The following is an 18,392-nucleotide window of genomic DNA, read 5'->3' as shown; positions in this document are numbered from 1 at the left end:
TGTGGCTTAAGCTGGAAGGAGAAGAAGAAGAAAGCTTAATTCAGCCACCTGACACTTCTAAGAAAAGTGACTATCACGCAGCTGCTTCTGTTTGCCTTCTCAGTACTGCATTTCAGAATTGCAGGCATGCTTCCAATCCGTAAGTCACACAGTTCAGATGGCTGTCTCGATAAGAGGGATCATGTCCCCAGATAATGTGACGTGCACAAACACACCTACAGAAGGTGGAAGGGTTTGCTTTCAAGGAGCTGCAATCAATACAGTTTTTCATACTGGCCCAAAGTACCTTGAGTCATTATGTAGCAGAGCAAATCAGCATATTCCACGAGACATTACACCAGGGGTCAGCAATTTTTTTCAGCAGGGGGCCGGTCCACTGTCCCTCAGACCTTATGAGGGGCCGGACTATATTTTGAAAAAAATAATGAACGAATTCCTATGCCCCACAAATAACCCAGAGATGCATTTTCAATAAAAGCACACATTCTATTCATGTAAAAACACACTGATTCCCAGACCACCCGCGGGCCAGATTTAGAAGGTGATTGGGCCAGATCCAGCCCCTGGGCCTTAGTTTACCTACCCATGCATTACACACTCTGCAAAGGGGCTGCATGATCTTGGGGGCAGGGAGTTCTGTACTGGAGGTCTTGCAAAGCCTTCCAAGTCTTTGTGAGTTCATCCACTTATTCTCAAATGTTAGATTCAAAGGGAAACGGGATCCCTCCCTAACTGGCAGTGTGTGGTGTGTGTGTGGGTATTATTTGACTTAGGAGAACTGATTAACAGCATTTATTTTATTTCTCATTGATACTAATATTTTATAAATATATATAAACTTCCAACTCATAAAAAATCACAATAAAAATCATGAAAACATCATAACATGATAAAGTCATAAAAATAGAAATTATGAAATGCAGCCAAGTGACAAACACAAATTAATTCTCCGAAATTGCTTAGTGAAACAAATACATTTTCAAAAGGCAATGAAATATCAGGATTGTAAGACACCTGTCCAATTTCCATAGTAGCAGCGCTAGTCTCACTACACTAGAAGCCTTGGTTCACACTGAAAAGAAGCAAATATGAGATGACTGTCCGAAGAGCTTCTCCAGATGATCATAGTGATCTGGTCCATGTATGAGGGACGTTTAATTAATTAAAGCTATAGTCTTACACTAGGGACGTGGGTGGTGCTGTGGTCTAGACCACAGAGCCTAGGACTTGCCAATCGGAAGGTCGGCGGTTCAAATCCCCGTGATGGGGTGAGCTCCCGTTGCTCGGTCCCAGCTCCTGCCAACCTAGCAGTTCAAAATCACATCAAAGTGCAAGTAGATAAATAGGTACCGCTCTGGCGGGAAGGTACACGGCATTTCCATGCGCTGCTCTGGTTTGCCAGAAGTGGCTTAGTTATGCTGGCCACATGACCCGGAAGCAGTACGCCGGCTCCCTCGGCCAGTAACGTGAGATGAGTGCCGCAACCCCAGAGTCGGCCACGACTGGACCTAACGGTCAGGTGTCCCTTTACCTTTACCTTTATAGCCTTACACTGGTTTTGCAAAATGGCTGATTTGCTCTGCTTACATAATGACACAAGGTATTTTTGGCCGGTATGAAAAATTGCTAACATATTACAAGCATTGTTTTTATTGAATATTGCTTGTGTGTTTTCTTTTTGAGATTTTGCTTCTGAAGGACTGACCTATGTCACACCATCAGAACAATCTGTTGTGTTCAAGCACTCTGTTGGACCTATGGAGGAAGGAAGTTCCAGCTTATCTCTGAAGTGGCCAGTAAACACACCTGCCCTTTCGTTCTTCTCACTGCCCATAATCACTACAAATGACAAATATTTCATAATTTCAGGGTTGTCAATGGCACAATAGCAAACTGATCTGAAAATTGGTCAGAGGAAGCATAGGTATCTTTTGAGGAGCGAGTTGCAGGTTTAGCTTGCAGTGCTCATCAATTACAACAGTATGACATATTTATTGTCATTAATAGGTTTGTTGCTCATCTAAGAAGAATGGCTAACTAAAATTGTATCACAGAATTAATTACTACAATTGATCTCACAGGTTTTACTTTCCAGTAAACAGTGGTATACTGTTAGCACAATTTATGCTTCTGAAACACTGTTCCTCTTTGTCTATGGCTTATTTACATGAAGCATTGCAAATACATTGGCCTGCAATTATGTCTCTGCAATGTAATAGATTTTTAGTTAGCAGTCAAATGGGGAGCAGGTAGCTAACACTATCACTGACAGGCGCATCAATGCAGTAAGATATTAAGAAGAACAATATTACAAAGGCTTAAAAGACTTCCTCCCTTCTGTTTGTTGGCCAAGATAAGTTTTTCAATCAGCTTAAATTTGTCCAAGAAAGTGAGGCAAATGTCTTCTAATGTAAGGTTGTGATTCGAGGACCCGATCCCCGCTTGGGGAATAAAGACACGTGGACACGGTATATTAGGTTAATGGGCAAGAAAAGGCCACAACTTTATTGATTACAGCATGTGAGAAAGTATTGGCTTAGGCTTTGGACCACGGACAAAGACTCCACCCACTCGGAGAGGGGTGAGTGAAGAGGGGTTAACCACCAGTTGGGGGAGCCTGTTGATGCTAATACAACTATAAGCTCTCCCCTGATGTCACCGAGGGTCGTGCCATGGCCCCCTGCCACACAGGCATCGGACAGGATTCACAACCCGGGATTCCTTTAACGGAATTTCCAAAATTGAAGGGGTAGGCGATGGCCACACCTTGCCCTTCCACACACCAACATCACATTCCAATGCCTAACTGCCACCCGAGCCCAAGAAAATGTGAGCGCAATGGTGTGAAATGGCTGGCGCGGCCGCATTTGAGCGGCAAACCATGCCCCCTCTGCGCCTCCCGATTGGGTGCCCAACCGGGGGGCGTGGCACGCCAGCCATGAGGATGGGGCAGGGGGCAGAATCGTCTCCCGCTCACAACACCTCCCCTCCAGAAGGAGGAGAGGCCTTATCATACGTCTGGACATGTCCAGGATTTAGCAGGTGAAAATAGAGTCAGGGGGAATTTTGGAAAATCCAGCAAACAACTTTTGGTTTCTTAAAACAAGAAAGCTCATCAACGTTTGTGTCCTCAATTTTACTTCTAGAAATATGGCAACCCTATCTAATGGAGTTGCGTTGTGAGAGTTGTGAGAGGAAAGAGTGAGACATTATTAAGTATGATTATAAAGAGGAGAAAGCTCATTAGTATTAAAATATTTTTTAAAAATTGGGGAGTTTCAGAAATACTATAACTACGGGAAGCAAAAGAACAAATAGAGCCTGTTTCAACTGCGTGTCAGAAATGTTAAGCTGTTCCATAAATAGTAATGCATAAGGACAAATATTCCTTCTGTAAGGTGCTGGGTAAGGGATATGCATTTCAAACTGTGACTCCCAGCTGTCATGCTCTGCCAGCTTATCTTCAATACTACCAACGCTTTGTTTACACAGCAATCTTTACGGACTAATCTAGGCTATAGTACCACCGCAAGTGAATACTCATTGCTACTATTTCCAAAGGAACCTATAAAGTTCTATAGAGTTTCTTAGTCTGAGCAAGCCCAGCATTCTGTTTTCTACAGATCCTGGGCTCGACTGCACTGGATGCCAGGATCCATGCCCTGTGACTGGTAGGACCTCGCAGGACTGGGGCCTTCCTGAGTTTGGTCTGGAAGGGCAAGGAACGGCCGCACAGGTGAAGCTTAACAGAAGACTCGGAGCATCTGGTGGCAAGGGCTGGGAGGGGTATATAAGGCCAGCATTTCCCTCTGGCTCTTTGCCACAGCAACACACTACCCACCTAGCTGTGCTTCGGCTTCCTGACTCCTGGTTTCCTGACCCTTGGACTCTTGGCTTCCTGACTCCTGGTTTCCTGATTCATGGACTCTTGGCTTCCTGACCCCTGTACTGCAGATTCCTGCTTCCCGACCCTCTACCCCAGTCCCAACATACCAAGCCGGGACTCTGACTGCCCATAACCCAGATCATGACACTCACTTCCCTCTACAGCATGTGCAGTAAGCACCTTCTTGATAATTGAAGCCACTATTGGTCTAATCTGCTCAATCCACTAGTTCAGGGGTCAGCAAACTTTTTCAGCAGGGGGCCGGACTATATTTTTTTTGGGGGGGGGGAATGAACGAATTCCTATGGCCCACAAATAACCCAGAGATGCATTTCAAATAAAAGGACACATTCTACTCATGTAAAAAAACACTGATTCCTGGACCGTCCGTGGGCCAGATTTAGTAGGTGATTGGGCCGCATCCGGCCCACAGGCCTTAGTTTGCCTACCCATGCACTTAGATCATATCTTTACATGAGGTGGAAGTTCCTATCTCACTGAGGGTTTGGGATCCATCAGCTGCCCTCACCTGGTTTAGCTGGCCTTGCTATGAGGAAGGACCAGTGAGCTTTTAAATATATTTAAGCATGGTCATAGCTGGGGGAGGGGGGCAGCTTCCCCCAAATCAATTAACTGAATGAAAACTAACTAACTGACCAATTGTGTCACAGATAACTTGGTTCTGCCCACCTAAAATAAAGCCTGAAAACCCCTCCCCCAAAAAATCCTGGCTACGCCCGTGTATTTAAGCAACCTTTCGCCACTTTATGATCATAGTGATCAAAACTAATTTTATTTCTGTGGTGCTTGGATTCTTTACATAAAACAAACCAACAAGCGAATGAGATTCCAGGCAAAGTCCACAAGGAATTCTGGCATCAGCTCTGTAAACAACAACAGCCAAACCAAACTGTACAATGAATACCATTGAAATACAATATTAAAACCTGTGATTTAAAATGGGGAAATGTTCTTAGTGAACAAGCAGCACCTGGAAAATAAAAAAGAGGGGGAAAATGGGGAATAGAAACTGAGATCCAGAGATTATGAATTCCACATTGTGGTGTATGCCATAACAAAATCTTTATTTTTCTGTAATGGGACCTAACTCTGTTTGCAGTGCCTTTGTTTGAGCTGGCTGTTTATTGTCCCCAGCACAGCTAGAGGCCGATCCGGACATATAAATTGTAAGCACATCACTGCACAGCAAAGTTATTTATCTCTAGATGATACAAGTCTGCCTAGCAAAGACGCCAGTGCAATGCGTATTTTCCGAGAAGTAGGCTCCATTGAACACAGGAGGACTTCCTTCTGAGTAAACATGCATAAGGTTGCACTGTGAAACTATTTTATTCCATTATCAGCTGTGCTCGCTACATCAGGCTAGGCTGGACTGGGTCTAAATACTACAGAGTTATCTTGTGTGGTGGGAAGTATGGTTTCAGCTTTCTTTAAAAGAAGCAGAAGCTGGGTGTAGGGATCTATCAGGTAGTGGAGGGCATCTAGTTGCAACTGGGGGAAAAACTTATACCCAGTGATTGCAAGAAGAAATTATATATGTAGGACACGGGTGGCGCTGTGGGTTAAACCACAGAGCCTAGGACTTGCCGATCAGAAGGTCGGCGGTTCGAATCCCCACAACGGGGTGAGCTCCCGTTGCTCAGTCCCTGCTCCTGCCAACCTAGCAGTTCGAAAGCACATCAAAGTGCAAGTAGATAAATAGGTACCGCTCTGGCGGGAAGGTAAACAGCGTTTCCGTGCGCTGCTCTGGTTCGCCAGAAGCAGCTTAGTCATGCTGGCCACATGACCCGGAAGCTGTATGCCAGCTCCCTTGGCCAATAAAGTGAGATGAGCACCGCAACCCCAGAGTCGGTCACGACTGGACTTAATGGTCAGGGGTCCCTTTACCTTTACCTTTACATATATGTGAAAGCATGCACACACAATTATATTTGAATAATAACATATATGCATACACACATCGTGGAGGCTACAGTTTTGAACAGAACTGGCTGCGCTTACACAACCTAAGCCTTATTGATTTGAATAAGACTTCAGTTGCATCATTTTAGCCATTTGCTATGAGCATTTTTTAATTATTTTGAGTAGTCCTCTATTTTCAGCTTTCTCCCATAGAGCTGATATAAACTTTTGGTTCTTTGAGTCAAGGTTTAAATGTGAAGAAAAAATAGGTAGGTTCAAGGGTTGTTTTTTTGAAAGGAACCGATGAAGCAGCAGCTAATATATAATGATGCTCTGCAGACGTTAGAAACTTGCTTTCCTCTGTTTTACAATCTGCTGAGAAGACCACCCACAAAAATTATAAGTACTAAAAACCATAAGCCAGCTAGCAGTTCTTTCTGATGGTATTTACAACATGATGGTCAGTGCAAGAGCTGTAAAATCAGTTCTTTCTACATCATAAAGTTATTTTGTATACTGCAATGGAAGCTCACAAAAGGCATTTACAACTGCAATAAAAAATACTTTTTAAGTTCTAAAAACTGTGAAAGTGTCAACATAGAGTCTAAGAGAGTGGCTGGCAAAACCACAACATATAGGGTATGTAAGGGAATTAATATTTGTACCTCACATGAAACGGACCGTGTCTTATTCTGCTGTGAAGTTTGTCCCATTGGTCAATTGTTGAATTATGAGGTATCTTAAGCTAAGCCCAAACTGATAAACTTTGCACTTGATTGCTCAAACAGGTGTAAATGCTATAAGGCTCAGATTGCAATCCTGTGTGTGCTTTTTAAAAGTAATTTATTGGGAGCTATTTCTGAGACGCATCGTGTAGGATCCATAGCTGGGTGGGTATCCTGCCTCTCACTGGGTCTTGGGGTGCTGAGAAGTCATAGCACCTCCTGGCTGTGGGAGGGGATTCTCTAGACCAGGCATAGGCAAACTCAGCCCTCTAGATGTTTTGGGACTACAACTCCCATCATCCCTAGCTAACAGGACCAGTGGTCAGGGATGATGGGAATTGTAGTCTTAAAACATCTGGAGGGCCGAGTTTGCCTATGCCTGCTCTAGATTGATTCATGCTAAGGTGGGCACAAAACTTAAGATGAAAAAACTTCTCATTGGAGGGTCCAGCAACTCAGCTAGGATGGGGATATTGGCCAGCAGACAGTCTGTTTGTTGATGGGACCCTTACCCTATGCCACACCAGACTGAGTGCTTTCTAATGAAACAAAGTTGTGGCTTTTTGCTAAACTCACACAAGCCTCTGAGTTGAATGAATGAATGAATCTTTATTTGCATCAGCCATCGGCCATAGCAATAAAACAACAATACGACATACAAAGAACAGAAATAAAGAGTCCATTATATAAAATATATTTTAGGCTTTTGAATCAATAGTCAAATAGTGGATCTTATTCCGATTGTCCCAGCTAAAAACCTTGCAAGCTTTGCTGTCACCTGCTCATCTTGGTCTGCCAAGAGAAAGGACACTGTGGCAGTGATTGGGTGACCCGGAATGGACAATAAAAGAGGGGCAATAATCTCATTCCTCAAGTCTTTATAAAGAGTGCAAGCCAGGAGGGCATGTGCCACTGATTCGGTACTGCCATCTCCACAGGGACATAAGCATTTTGTGCCTGGAATCTGTTGAAATCATCCCTCAATAATAATAATTTATAATAATAATTTATAATTTTTACCCCGCCCATCTGGCTGGGTTTCCCCAGCCACTCTGGGCGGCTTCCAACAAAGATTAAAAATACATTAAAATATCACACATTAAACACTTCCCTAAACAGGGCTGCCTTCAGATGTCTACTAAATTTCACGTGGTTGTTTATCTCTTTGACATCTGATAGGAGGGTGTTCCACAGGGTGGGCACCACTACCGAAAAGGCCCTCTGCCTGGTTCCCTGTAACCTCACTTATCGCAGTGAGGGAACCGCCAGAAGGCCCTCGGCGCTGGACCTCAGTGTCCGGGCAGAACAATGGGGGTGGAGACATTCCTTCAGGTATACCTCAAATATAGCCGAAGGCAATACATTCAATCTTGTGGGAGTAAAAGCAGGTTATGCAGCTAGGGAGCCAGAGAATTGAAATGGGAAGGTGGAAAATAGTTATACCATGGGCAAAATTCTCTTATTGTGGCCAAGCCTCTGAGTTGTTTATTGCTCCTAGACCCTGCATCTTAACTGCATGGAAACTTAATTCTACCAGTTACCTAACAATGGCAGGGGCAAATGACTGCATTTCTGTCCGCATTCCAAAATAGCAACACAAACTTCATGTGATGATTATACCCTTCTTCTTCCAACACACATGCATGTTTTATCTGGGGCATCAGTTTTATATGCTTCAGCTCTTAAGAAATAGTTATTCAACAACCAATATTAGTCAGTCATGATCAGAACCCTGTTTTGAAAGAAAGCTTAAGGGTCATTCAATACTACGAAAGTCTGGACTCCCTCTGAGCAGTTGTAATGCTGATCTCATTAAAAAGCTTTCCCACAGAACAAAAATTTGCAATATTGCAATAATTGCAGCCTCAATTATTTTCATTACATTGAAGGCTATTTTGCATAAGCTGTTTTATTCATGGTTTTACAAATTATTGCACATCACTAACAATGACTAGGTTGTTTAATATCCTATTTCCCATTCATCTGTGACTGATTACTAAAAGCACATTGCATGGTTATGCATATGCATTTTGCAGATTTTCCCATTAGTTTGCCTTTCAATCCTCTATGTGAATTATATTTCAAGTGCATGATTGTTAGCTAATAATCGCACTTTCCTTCTAGATAAATAACAGCAAAAGTAGCGATTCTCCTCTACTCATAAAACTGGTTAGCTGTAAAGGGAAAGAGAGAGAGAGAACAGGAAAGAGAAAGGACAGAGGCATCATCGCAGGTCTGTTGTTTTGGCAGACTCGATCAAGGTGGCAGGTGATAACAGGAGTCTCTTTTCTAAATGATTTTTTTTGAAGAGTTTCAAACAAAGTTTTAAAAAGAGCTATAAAAGGAACAGGATCTATTCTCTCTCTGCAGTACATGCCAAATCGCCAGGGTACATGCCAGATAGCAAGAGCCAAACCACTATTGATCTGAGAAAGGGACAAAGTAGAAAGAAATTCAATACTGTAACAGAGCAGGGCTACTGAAGTTGTTATTCAATACAATAAAGGGCAATATCCCTTGAAAGGCTTTAATCCCAAATAAATTTGTTGACAGCTGGAAAGCATAGCTTGATTCCTATTAAAGATTTGGTTTTTCCACGCCTATCCCAATAAGAAGTTGGGTCTTTTAAACATTTTTTATTGGCATTATTGAAGTCTCTATTTGCTGCCTTTATGTCTTTTGTGCCTTTCCTCGACATGCTCTCAAACTAGTCATTGATTTGAAAGAGATTTTCTGCTTGTTAGGGTCCTGTGGATGCTATCAGTCATGCTATTAGTTAGTCTCAAAAGTAACCATGACCTGTTTTTAGCTTTCCTTTGTTTGTTCCCTTTGATTCTCTTATTCTCCTTTGTTTTTGTTTGGTGGAATAGTTCCACTGCACTTTAGATGCCCGTACATATCCCGTTCCCGGCTTTGTATGAGTAACTAATGCCTTGACTACATTTCTTTCTCTTTGATGTCATGGCTTTTAATATACCATCGCAGGACATTTGGATGGCCTCTGGGTTCTGTTAGTTTTGCAGATAATGTCTATTTTCAAGGCTGATACAATCTGTTATACAATCATGAGGCCATTCATCCTTGAGGCTTTTGGAGGAGAGAGGAATAAATGAGGATATCTATGCAATTATTAAGTTTTTGCTTTCATAACAAATCCATTAGAAAAGCTGCATTATCTTTCATTTTAGGAGGGAATCACTCGAGCGTAATGGTACATTCACGATCTATTAGATTCTTCCTTAAAAACTGTTGCCTTAAGCGACATTACAGAAAACGTTGCTGGTGTTTTAACACGGGATAGTTGGTAGTTGTTGAAGGTCTATCAAATGAATTCATCAAGATCTTTCCTTAACAGTGTTTTATATATTACAGTTGTTTTACTGATGGTTTGTTAATTATTCTCTATAGTTTATGCTGTGTTTGTGATGTTCTGTTATGCTCTATCATGTTGTTGTTATTTATTGTTTGTAAGCCGCATTGGGATTCATTTGAATGAAAAGTGTCATAGAAATCAAATCAAATCAAATCAAACGCACATTTAAAATGACTTATATGAAATAAGAACAGAGGAAGCAGCCTTTTATTGAATTGGACCATTGGTCCAGCTAACTCAGTATTGTCTACTCTGATTGGCCTGGGCTGCAGACAGAAATCTCTCTTTTCTCTGAGCTATGGTCTAAAAGGTCTACACAGTTTTAGCAACTCATGAAGAGCAGTCACCCCTTTTGCACATTCACACAATAACTAACACATTGGTTCCCAAATGTTTTCCATTACAGAACAGTTGAAAATTGCTGAGTGTCTTGACATATCACGTAAAGCGTGTTCTCATTAAAGGAGAGCACGTGTTGCGGCTGGGGCCAGGCAAAGCACCCTGTAGTTGCCAGGCAAAATTGAAGGAAAGGGCCTGGCAAGGATTGGTGATGGTGTTGCTGGGGCAATTTGTATGTTGCCACTTTGGGGGTGGAGATCAGAGGATATTTAAGGAAGGCCCACAGAGAGTTGCTTTCTCTTTCGCTGTGGGCATCGGATCGAACACAGCTAAAGACCGGTTGTATAAATCTATATCTCATTCCTCATTTTCTCCTATTTTATTTTATTTATTTATTTGATCTTGGCCTTTTGTGTTTATCTCCCCAAAGTCTACCCCCCCCTTCTTTAATTTATTTTCCAGGTTCTTTGTCTTTAGTTTTCAATTTTTATTTGTTTTTTGTTCTGACTCTTGTTTCCATTTTACTAGCCTTCCCCCCCCAACTTTCCTCGTGGGCTTTTGGTCCCGTGGGGCTGCTGGGGGTGGCCGGGAGGGGGGGGCGGACCCTAGGCCTTTCGGCCCGGTTCGTAGCCGAGGCGCCGGGGACGGGGCTGGTTGACCTTCGGGCCCTCGGAGCTTTACCATTCCCCCCCCCCACTTCGTAGGGTTACTAGAGAAAAAAGCGGGTGCTTACCGTAGTCCTCCCCTGGCCTCTCACGGCGGCGGCCCCCTTTTCGCGCGCTTCGGCGCGCTCTTACTAGCCGGGGCGGGCCGGCTGGCGCGGAGGCTCTGCGCAGGCGCCGTTGGAGCCGCCGATTCGCACGCGGCGCTCGGCGCTTGCTTATTCGGCCCTGTTCGGGCCGGGCTTGGGGAGGCTTAGTCAAGCCTTTCCCCTCTTGGCCCGGGTATAGCGGGGAGTGCCTGGGGGAGCTGGGGGAGGCCGTGGGACGTGCCTTGGGCTCGGGGCCTATTTGGGCACCCCCCCCACCCGGCTCCGAGCGGTAGCGGCTTTTGCCGCGCTTCGGCGCCTGCGGCCTGCGGAGTTGGGCCGTTTTAGGCTGCGGGGGGGCCCTCCTCGGACGTTCCAGCTTTAGCCGGTGGCGCTTAGCGCGCACAGCGGCTTTGGTGGTTGGAGGCCTGCTTGCGGCCTGCTTTGGGCATTGGGGGAGGCCTTCTGCCTGAAGTCAGTTGGGAGGCCTCCATTTTGGGGAATTTTGGCGGGAGCGCCATTTTCTACTGCCTCCTCATTGCGTGCTGGCCTCTAGAGGCCGTTTATTGAAACGCAGCTATACCATTGGCCTTGATTACTGGCTGCGCCACCTGCTGGTGAGCCATATAGTTGCACCTATCGGGATTGATTGTTTTTCAGGCTGATTGACTATTCATTATAACAAAGAGCACTGGTGTAGCCTTGCATTAATTCTATTATTTGTCTTTTTTACTAGTAGCAGGTATGGCTCCAAAGAAGAAGGTGTCACGGAGGCTTGATCTCGCTTCCTCAGCGAAGCGGCCCATAAAAGGCCCGTCCCAAGCTTTGCGTTCTCCAGTGCCACAGCGATCTTTGAGACGCCTTCAGTCCATGGTCACTGGCTTGGCCAGTGACCCAGTGGTGTTAGCACGTGTTGAGGCTGAAATGGATGGTTTGATTCAACGCTGCTCGACTCCGACGACTTCTTCTGCTAGTCCAGCTCCGCCTGTTGACGCACCTCCTTCGGTGTCATCTTCGGCTGAAGATGAGGGGGAGGATTTGTTAGCTGGGGGTCTTTCGCGTACTAATCAATTGTCCCAGTCGTCGGTCTCACCTGTCTCCCAGGCTGCAGCGCCAAGGGTACGGGGCGGCCCCAGGGGTCCGACCAGGCGGAGGTCATCCGCCCGGATTCGGGCGGCACGGGGTTCAGTTGTACAGTCCTCATCAGTGGTGAGGTCTGTTCCTGGTCATTCACCTGTAGTCTCTTCTCAGTCAGTTCCAGGCGTTGTGCTGCAAGGCGACGCATCTGAGTCTTCGGTGGAGGACAGCCTTCCTCTCCCTCCAAAGTCGTCTTCTGGTGGGCTTCGTCGCCGGAAAAAGAGTTCCAAGAAGCGTGCTAAGAGGAGACGGAGAGATACCTCATCCTCTTCCGCAGGTACTTCGTCTCAAACCTCCAGTAGTGATGAGGAAGCTTCGCTTTCGCTATACTGGGGCTTTGGGGAGACATCGGGACTTCCAAAATGGGCTTGGGAGCGGAGGGCAAACTCTCACAGGGCAAAGTATGGGGCGGTGCAGGACTGTCTGGAAGGGGTCCTCATGCCTGATGTGAAAGTTTCCACCAACTCAGCTAGGGATATTATACCAGGTGCCCACTTGACTACAAAGCTGCGATCTAGGATTCTGGATGGCCGTTACATTGATATATTTAGCTTGGCACCCCCTCAGGAGTGTCAGGACTCCCAGGATAGAGGTTTGGCAGCCACGAAAAAGAGGGTGGTTTTGCCAAAGGTTGAAAGGACCTTCGAGCGATGGCTGGATAGTTTCCAGGTGTTCGCTGGAGTGGTGGCAGCGGCCTACCCACAGAGGTCCATGCATTTATGGGTTTATTTGTCCATAGTTCGCTCAGCATTTACGATGGCTGGAGCGTCTGCTGCGATTTCTTATGATGAGAATTTCAGACGCAGGGCTGCCAAGATCCCCACTGCCCGCTGGGACCGAAAGGATTTAGATGTATGGACCACTTATGTGGCTCCACGTATTGACAATAAGATCCCTGAATCGCAAAAAACTAGGATTGTGCCAGCTAAGACGGGTCGCAAGTTCTTTTGTTGGGATTTTAACAAAGGAACCTGTCAGCGCCAATTCTGCAGATATTCTCATAGTTGTGAGAAGTGTTCAGGGAACCATCCAGCTTCTGCCTGTGCAGGGGTTCGACGGCCCTTTCGGAAGGGGTGGGGCTCACAGCAGCCCCCGAAAGCCGCGCCCCAGGCTGCAGCCGCCGGTGCAGGAAAATAGTGTACTTTCCTCCTTAGCTCATACCCCGGTTAGGCTACAGCCGTTGTTGTCATTGTTACAGTTATACCCTCTTCAGGAGGCAGCATCTTATTTGCGTGACGGTTTTTCCCTGGGTTTTCGAATCCCAGTGGCGGCAAATCCTGTAGCTAGAAACCCTTCAAACCAGAAGTCTGTGAAGGATATGCCTGACGTGGCGCGTAAGAAAATTGGGAAAGAACTGGCTCTACGCCGTATGGCAGGCCCTTTTGCCGTTCCACCCTTTCCTAATCTGCATATTTCACCCTTAGGTATGGTTCCTAAAAAAGTTCCGGGGGAATTTCGCCTGATACACAACCTTTCACACCCTAGGGGCACATCAGTAAATGATGTTATTCCCCCGGAGCTTTGTTCGGTGAAGTATGCCTCGCTTGATCAAGCGATCAAAATGATAAGAAAATTTGGACAGGGTGCCCTGCTAGCCAAATGTGACATTGAGTCTGCATTTCGGCTGCTTCCAATTCATCCTGATGACTTCTGGTTGCTGGGATTTCAGTTCGACGGGGAATTTTACTTTGATAAGGCCATGCCCATGGGCTGCTCGGTAGCCTGTGCGGCCTTCGAGTGTTTTAGTTCATTTCTGGACTGGGCTCTGCGCAAAAGAACTGGTTTGGGCGGAGTCACTCATTATTTGGATGATGTTTTATTGGCCTCAGCTAGCGATACGGGGAATTGCGTGGTGTTGCTGCAGGCCTTTGCTGCCTTAACGGAGGAACTGGGCGTGCCGTTAGCTGCGGAGAAAACTGAAGGTCCTTCTACGCAGCTGACTTACCTGGGTATTTCGTTGGATACGGTGGCGCAAACTTCCAGTTTGCCGGCGGATAAGATACTCACGCTGAAGGGCGTCATCGCTGAACTCATTCCCAGGAAAAAAGTTACTCTGCGGCAGCTGCAGTCCTTGCTGGGCCACCTAAACTTTGCTTGCAGGGTGATCGCCCCAGGGCGACCTTTCTGTTCCCGCTTGGCCAGGCTTATGTCAGGTTTGAGGTCCCCGAGGCATAGGGTGCGCCTGTCAGCTCAGGTGCGTGCTGACCTTCGTATTTGGTTGGAATTCCTGGAGGAATTCAATGGGGTGTCTCTTTGGCAGGACACCTTGAACCTTTATACCGATTTTCAGGTGCACTCTGATGCTGCGGGGTCGTTGGGTTTTGGTTTGTATTGGGATGGCAGGTGGTGTGCCGAGCGTTGGCCTTCAGCTTGGCGTGGGGAAGCTATAACTCGGGACTTAACTTTTCTTGAGTTTTTTCCCATTGTAGTGGCAGTCCATTTATGGGTCGAGCATTTCAGGGACCGTCGTGTATGTTTTTGGACAGATAACCTGGCGGTGGTGAACGTGCTAGCCAAGCAGTCTTCACGATCACCTAGGGTATCAGCCCTGCTGAGGGTCTTTGTTTTGCATTGCTTACGTTTTAACATTGTATTTTCTGCTCGTTTTGTTCCTGGAGTGTCTAACGAGATTGCTGATGCTCTGTCCCGTTTTCAGATGCAGCGGTTCAGGTCCCTGGCGCCAGTGGCTCGAGACCGTCCGGAATTTTTCCCGGATCATCTCTGGAACCTTGGCAGCACTTAGTTTTACAGGGAGTAGCTGCATCTATTGCCCCCTCCACATTGAGGTCCTATAAGAAGGCTTGGACCGATTTTTTGCATTTCACTGGGCAATCCGTGGTAGGGGGAACATGCACACCTCATTCTACTGCACAGGTGCTCCAATATTTGGCGCATCTATTTCAGATGCGGAGGGCAGCCAGGACGCTGAGATTGCATGCGGCTGCAATTTCCTTCTTTAGCAAAGTTTATTATAATAATGATCCATGTGGGAAGTTCGTGGTGCGCAAGGCTTTGGAGGGGTGGGGGAGGCTTTGCCCCTCCAGACCAGCTACAAGGAGGCCTATAACGTTTGGATTGTTGACCAGGATGCGAAGTAAACTAAAGGGCATCTGTTGGTCCAGGTTTGAGGCGCGGTTATTTTCCGCAGCCTATTCGTTAGCCTTTTTTGGAGCCCTGAGGGTTGGGGAGGTGGTGTGTGAACCTAAGCAGGATGGAGGTTCGAGAGGTTTGTTGCTGCAGGACGTGAGCTTGTCTCAGTCAGAATTGCAGATCCTTGTCAGGAGTTCCAAAACTGATCAACTGGGTAGAGGGGCAGTTATTCGGCTCCCAGCAACTGGGCTAGGGGGCCCTTGCCCAGTCAAGGATCTCCAGAAATATATGGCGTTGCAGCCTCCTGGGGGAGGGGCCCTGTTCATTCATGAAGATGGGCGTCCATTGGCACGCCATCAATTCACTGGTGTTTTGCGCAAGGTCGTTGCTGCTTGTGGCCATGCAGCCTCTGAGTTTGCTCCGCATTCCTTCAGGATTGGGGCTGCAACAACAGCCGCCCATTGGGGCTTGTCGGCAAGGAGGATTAAAGACCTGGGTCGCTGGAAGTCGGACGCATATAAGGGTTATGTGCGGAAATGATGTTGATCTCGTGTACTCACATCTTTTGTTTTACCCTAGGTCTACCCACTGTCCGGGTTTGGATAGTGGGGCACAGTATTGTGCATTGGGCCGCTTGCAGAGCTCGGCAATCTGAACTGGGAGTTGGCCTCGGCCTTCCGCAGCACGTGCGAGTGTCCTGGATCTCCAGAAGGGGGATGCGGTGGAAGGAGTTCTTACCGCTAATGCAGAGGCGTGTTCTTCTGGAGGGCCCCCCTACGGCGATTGTGGTGCAGCTTGGGGAAAATGATATGGTTTCTTTTCCTGTTATGTTTTACGTGCTGTTATTTTGCAGGATTTGAGGGACCTGGCGGCCTTGGTGCCCGCTACTAAGCTAATTTGGTCACAGTTGCTTCAGCGTTGCATCTGGAGGGGTAGTCCCTGCCCTGCGGCCACCGAAAGGGTGCGAAAGCGTATTAATTCAGCTGCGAGCAAGCTGGTGTCTGATCTGGGTGGGCTTGTGATTCCCCACCCAGATATTAATGTTAAAGCCACTGATTGCTACAGGTTTGATGGGGTTCATCTTACCTCTGTTGGGAATGATGTATGGTTGAGGTCAGTGGTGGCTAAGTTGAGAGTGTGTTTAGGTTTGTGAGTGGTTGGCGGTGAGCGTAAGGGCTCAGGTGGCGGTTAGGCATTGGTTTAAATTGGTTGGTGGAGGGGTATGGATTGGCTGTGCCTGCCCCTCAGGTGATGCTGCTGCACGGGAATTCCGTTAAAGGAATTCAGGGGCTTACCATCCTTTCGTCCAAACCCCTGGAATCGGGTTTGGGCCGTGTAAGCCCCTAGGAGCATGTGGGGAGAAGCTGAGGGTCTGTGTCGCAGCTCCAGTTATCCCCTGATCTTGTTCCTCCACACTGGCTTTCGCTGGAATCCGGAAGTCAGTGCTGTCCCCATGGCGGGGGGACAGCTAGTCTTAACCAATGCCTAAGCAACCACTCACAATTTTGTATGATAATAAAGTTGTGGCCAAAAAATTATGCCAAAAACCTTAAACAAAAATTATGTGTGAAGTGTGAGTTATTTGGGATAAGGGTGTTTTGGGGGACCTCAGCACGCAAAGCGTGTTCTCATTAAAGGAGAGCACGTGTTGCGGCTGGGGCCAGGCAAAGCACCCTGTAGTTGCCAGGCAAAATTGAAGGAAAGGGCCTGGCAAGGATTGGTGATGGTGTTGCTGGGGCAATTTGTATGTTGCCACTTTGGGGGTGGAGATCAGAGGATATTTAAGGAAGGCCCACAGAGAGTTGCTTTCTCTTTCGCTGTGGGCATCGGATCACCCGCCCGCCCTCCCTTGTTGGGCTTCCGCTTGACCTTGCTATGCCTGTCATGGGGTCGTTTGCATTGGTGCGAGGGCCTGGTAGGAATTTTGCCATTTGGCTGATTAGTGTGTGCCATCTGGTTTTTGCCTACCGCGTAGCAAATCGTCACAACTTGTAAGGTTGGCGGTTAGGCATTGGTTTAAATTGGTTGGTGGAGGGGTATGGATTGGCTGTGCCTGCCCCTCAGGTGATGCTGCTGCACGGGAATTCCGTTAAAGGAATTCAGGGGCTTACCATCCTTTCGTCCAAACCCCTGGAATCGGGTTTGGGCCGTGTAAGCCCCTAGGAGCATGTGGGGAGAAGCTGAGGGTCTGTGTCGCAGCTCCAGTTATCCCCTGATCTTGTTCCTCCACACTGGCTTTCGCTGGAATCCGGAAGTCAGTGCTGTCCCCATGGCGGGGGGACAGCTAGTCTTAACCAATGCCTAAGCAACCACTCACAATTTTGTATGATAATAAAGTTGTGGCCAAAAAATTATGCCAAAAACCTTAAACAAAAATTATGTGTGAAGTGTGAGTTATTTGGGATAAGGGTGTTTTGGGGGACCTCAGCACGCAATTATTTTTTCCTGCCTTTTGTAGCCACTGTAATTCCACAGAATTCAAATTGTGATATAATGCAATTAGATAGGGGAAAATAAAGCCATTCTAAATGAAGAGTCTTAAGGAACGATACAACAAATAATACAATACCCAGCAAGACAAACCAGCAGGAACAACTTCTCTAATCTCTATTTTCTGGTCAAATGCTCTGGAAGAATATATGAACTCTCCAACAGAGAGAGGCTCTTGGGATACTCTTCTTCACAGTCTCTCTAGAGCTCCAAAAATGGTGGCATAGTTGAATTAAGGAGTATGTAAACTGGTAGTACAGCACCTGTGTAAAGTGTCAGCAAACATATACTCAGGAAGACAGCACTGAAGGTTCTACATTCATCTGGGTATTCTATCTAAGTCACAACCCCCAAACACATTAGACAGGTTCATAGTTCTGTGCACACATCTGTGTGTTCACTGTGGGGGGAAATGGTGTAACGACAGTGTACACACATAGGACACCTATCTGCCACACAAAGTATAGGGATGCCTCCATATTGGAATCCTTGATGAGTTGACATGTTGAATTCTAATCATTATACCACAACATTATTTCACTGTTGTTTAGGGAAGCTGGCATTTCCAGTTAGCTAACTTTTATGCCATAGTGTTTTTGCATTAAATTCATAGCACAGAGAAATCCCTTTCTCGTTTGCTTTAGTTTTTCATTCTCCCCTTAAAAATTAGACCTCTTCTAA

General features: G+C 46.4%; 1 protein-coding gene across 1 annotated transcript; it reads left to right on the top strand.

Moving 5' to 3' along the window:
• Positions 1-11,723: 11,723 nt before the first annotated feature.
• Positions 11,724-17,548, top strand: LOC308458951 (uncharacterized protein). Its single transcript, XM_080973832.1, has 2 exons — positions 11,724-12,408; positions 15,801-17,548. The coding sequence occupies exons 1-2, from the start codon at positions 11,739-11,741 to the stop codon at positions 16,079-16,081; spliced, it is 951 nt and encodes a 316-aa protein (XP_080829958.1). The 5' UTR covers positions 11,724-11,738; the 3' UTR covers positions 16,082-17,548.
• The last annotated feature ends 844 nt before the right edge of the window (positions 17,549-18,392 follow it).

Source organism: Podarcis pityusensis, assembly GCF_964106645.2.
Source record: "Podarcis pityusensis genome assembly, chromosome: 11".
NCBI lineage: Eukaryota > Metazoa > Chordata > Lepidosauria > Squamata > Lacertidae > Podarcis > Podarcis pityusensis.
This window is presented reverse-complemented; position numbering and strand designations above follow the sequence as displayed.

What these genes read in the sequence shown, in the direction of transcription:
- LOC308458951 (XM_080973832.1), top strand. Translation starts at nt 11,739, where the DNA reads ATGGCTCCAAAGAAGAAGGTGTCACGGAGGCTTGATCTCGCTTCCTCA. An exon ending in TACCTCATCCTCTTCCGCAG is followed by an intron (nt 12,409 to 15,800) that starts GTACTTCGTCTC and finishes GTTTTACCCTAG; the next exon opens with GTCTACCCACTGTCCGGGTT.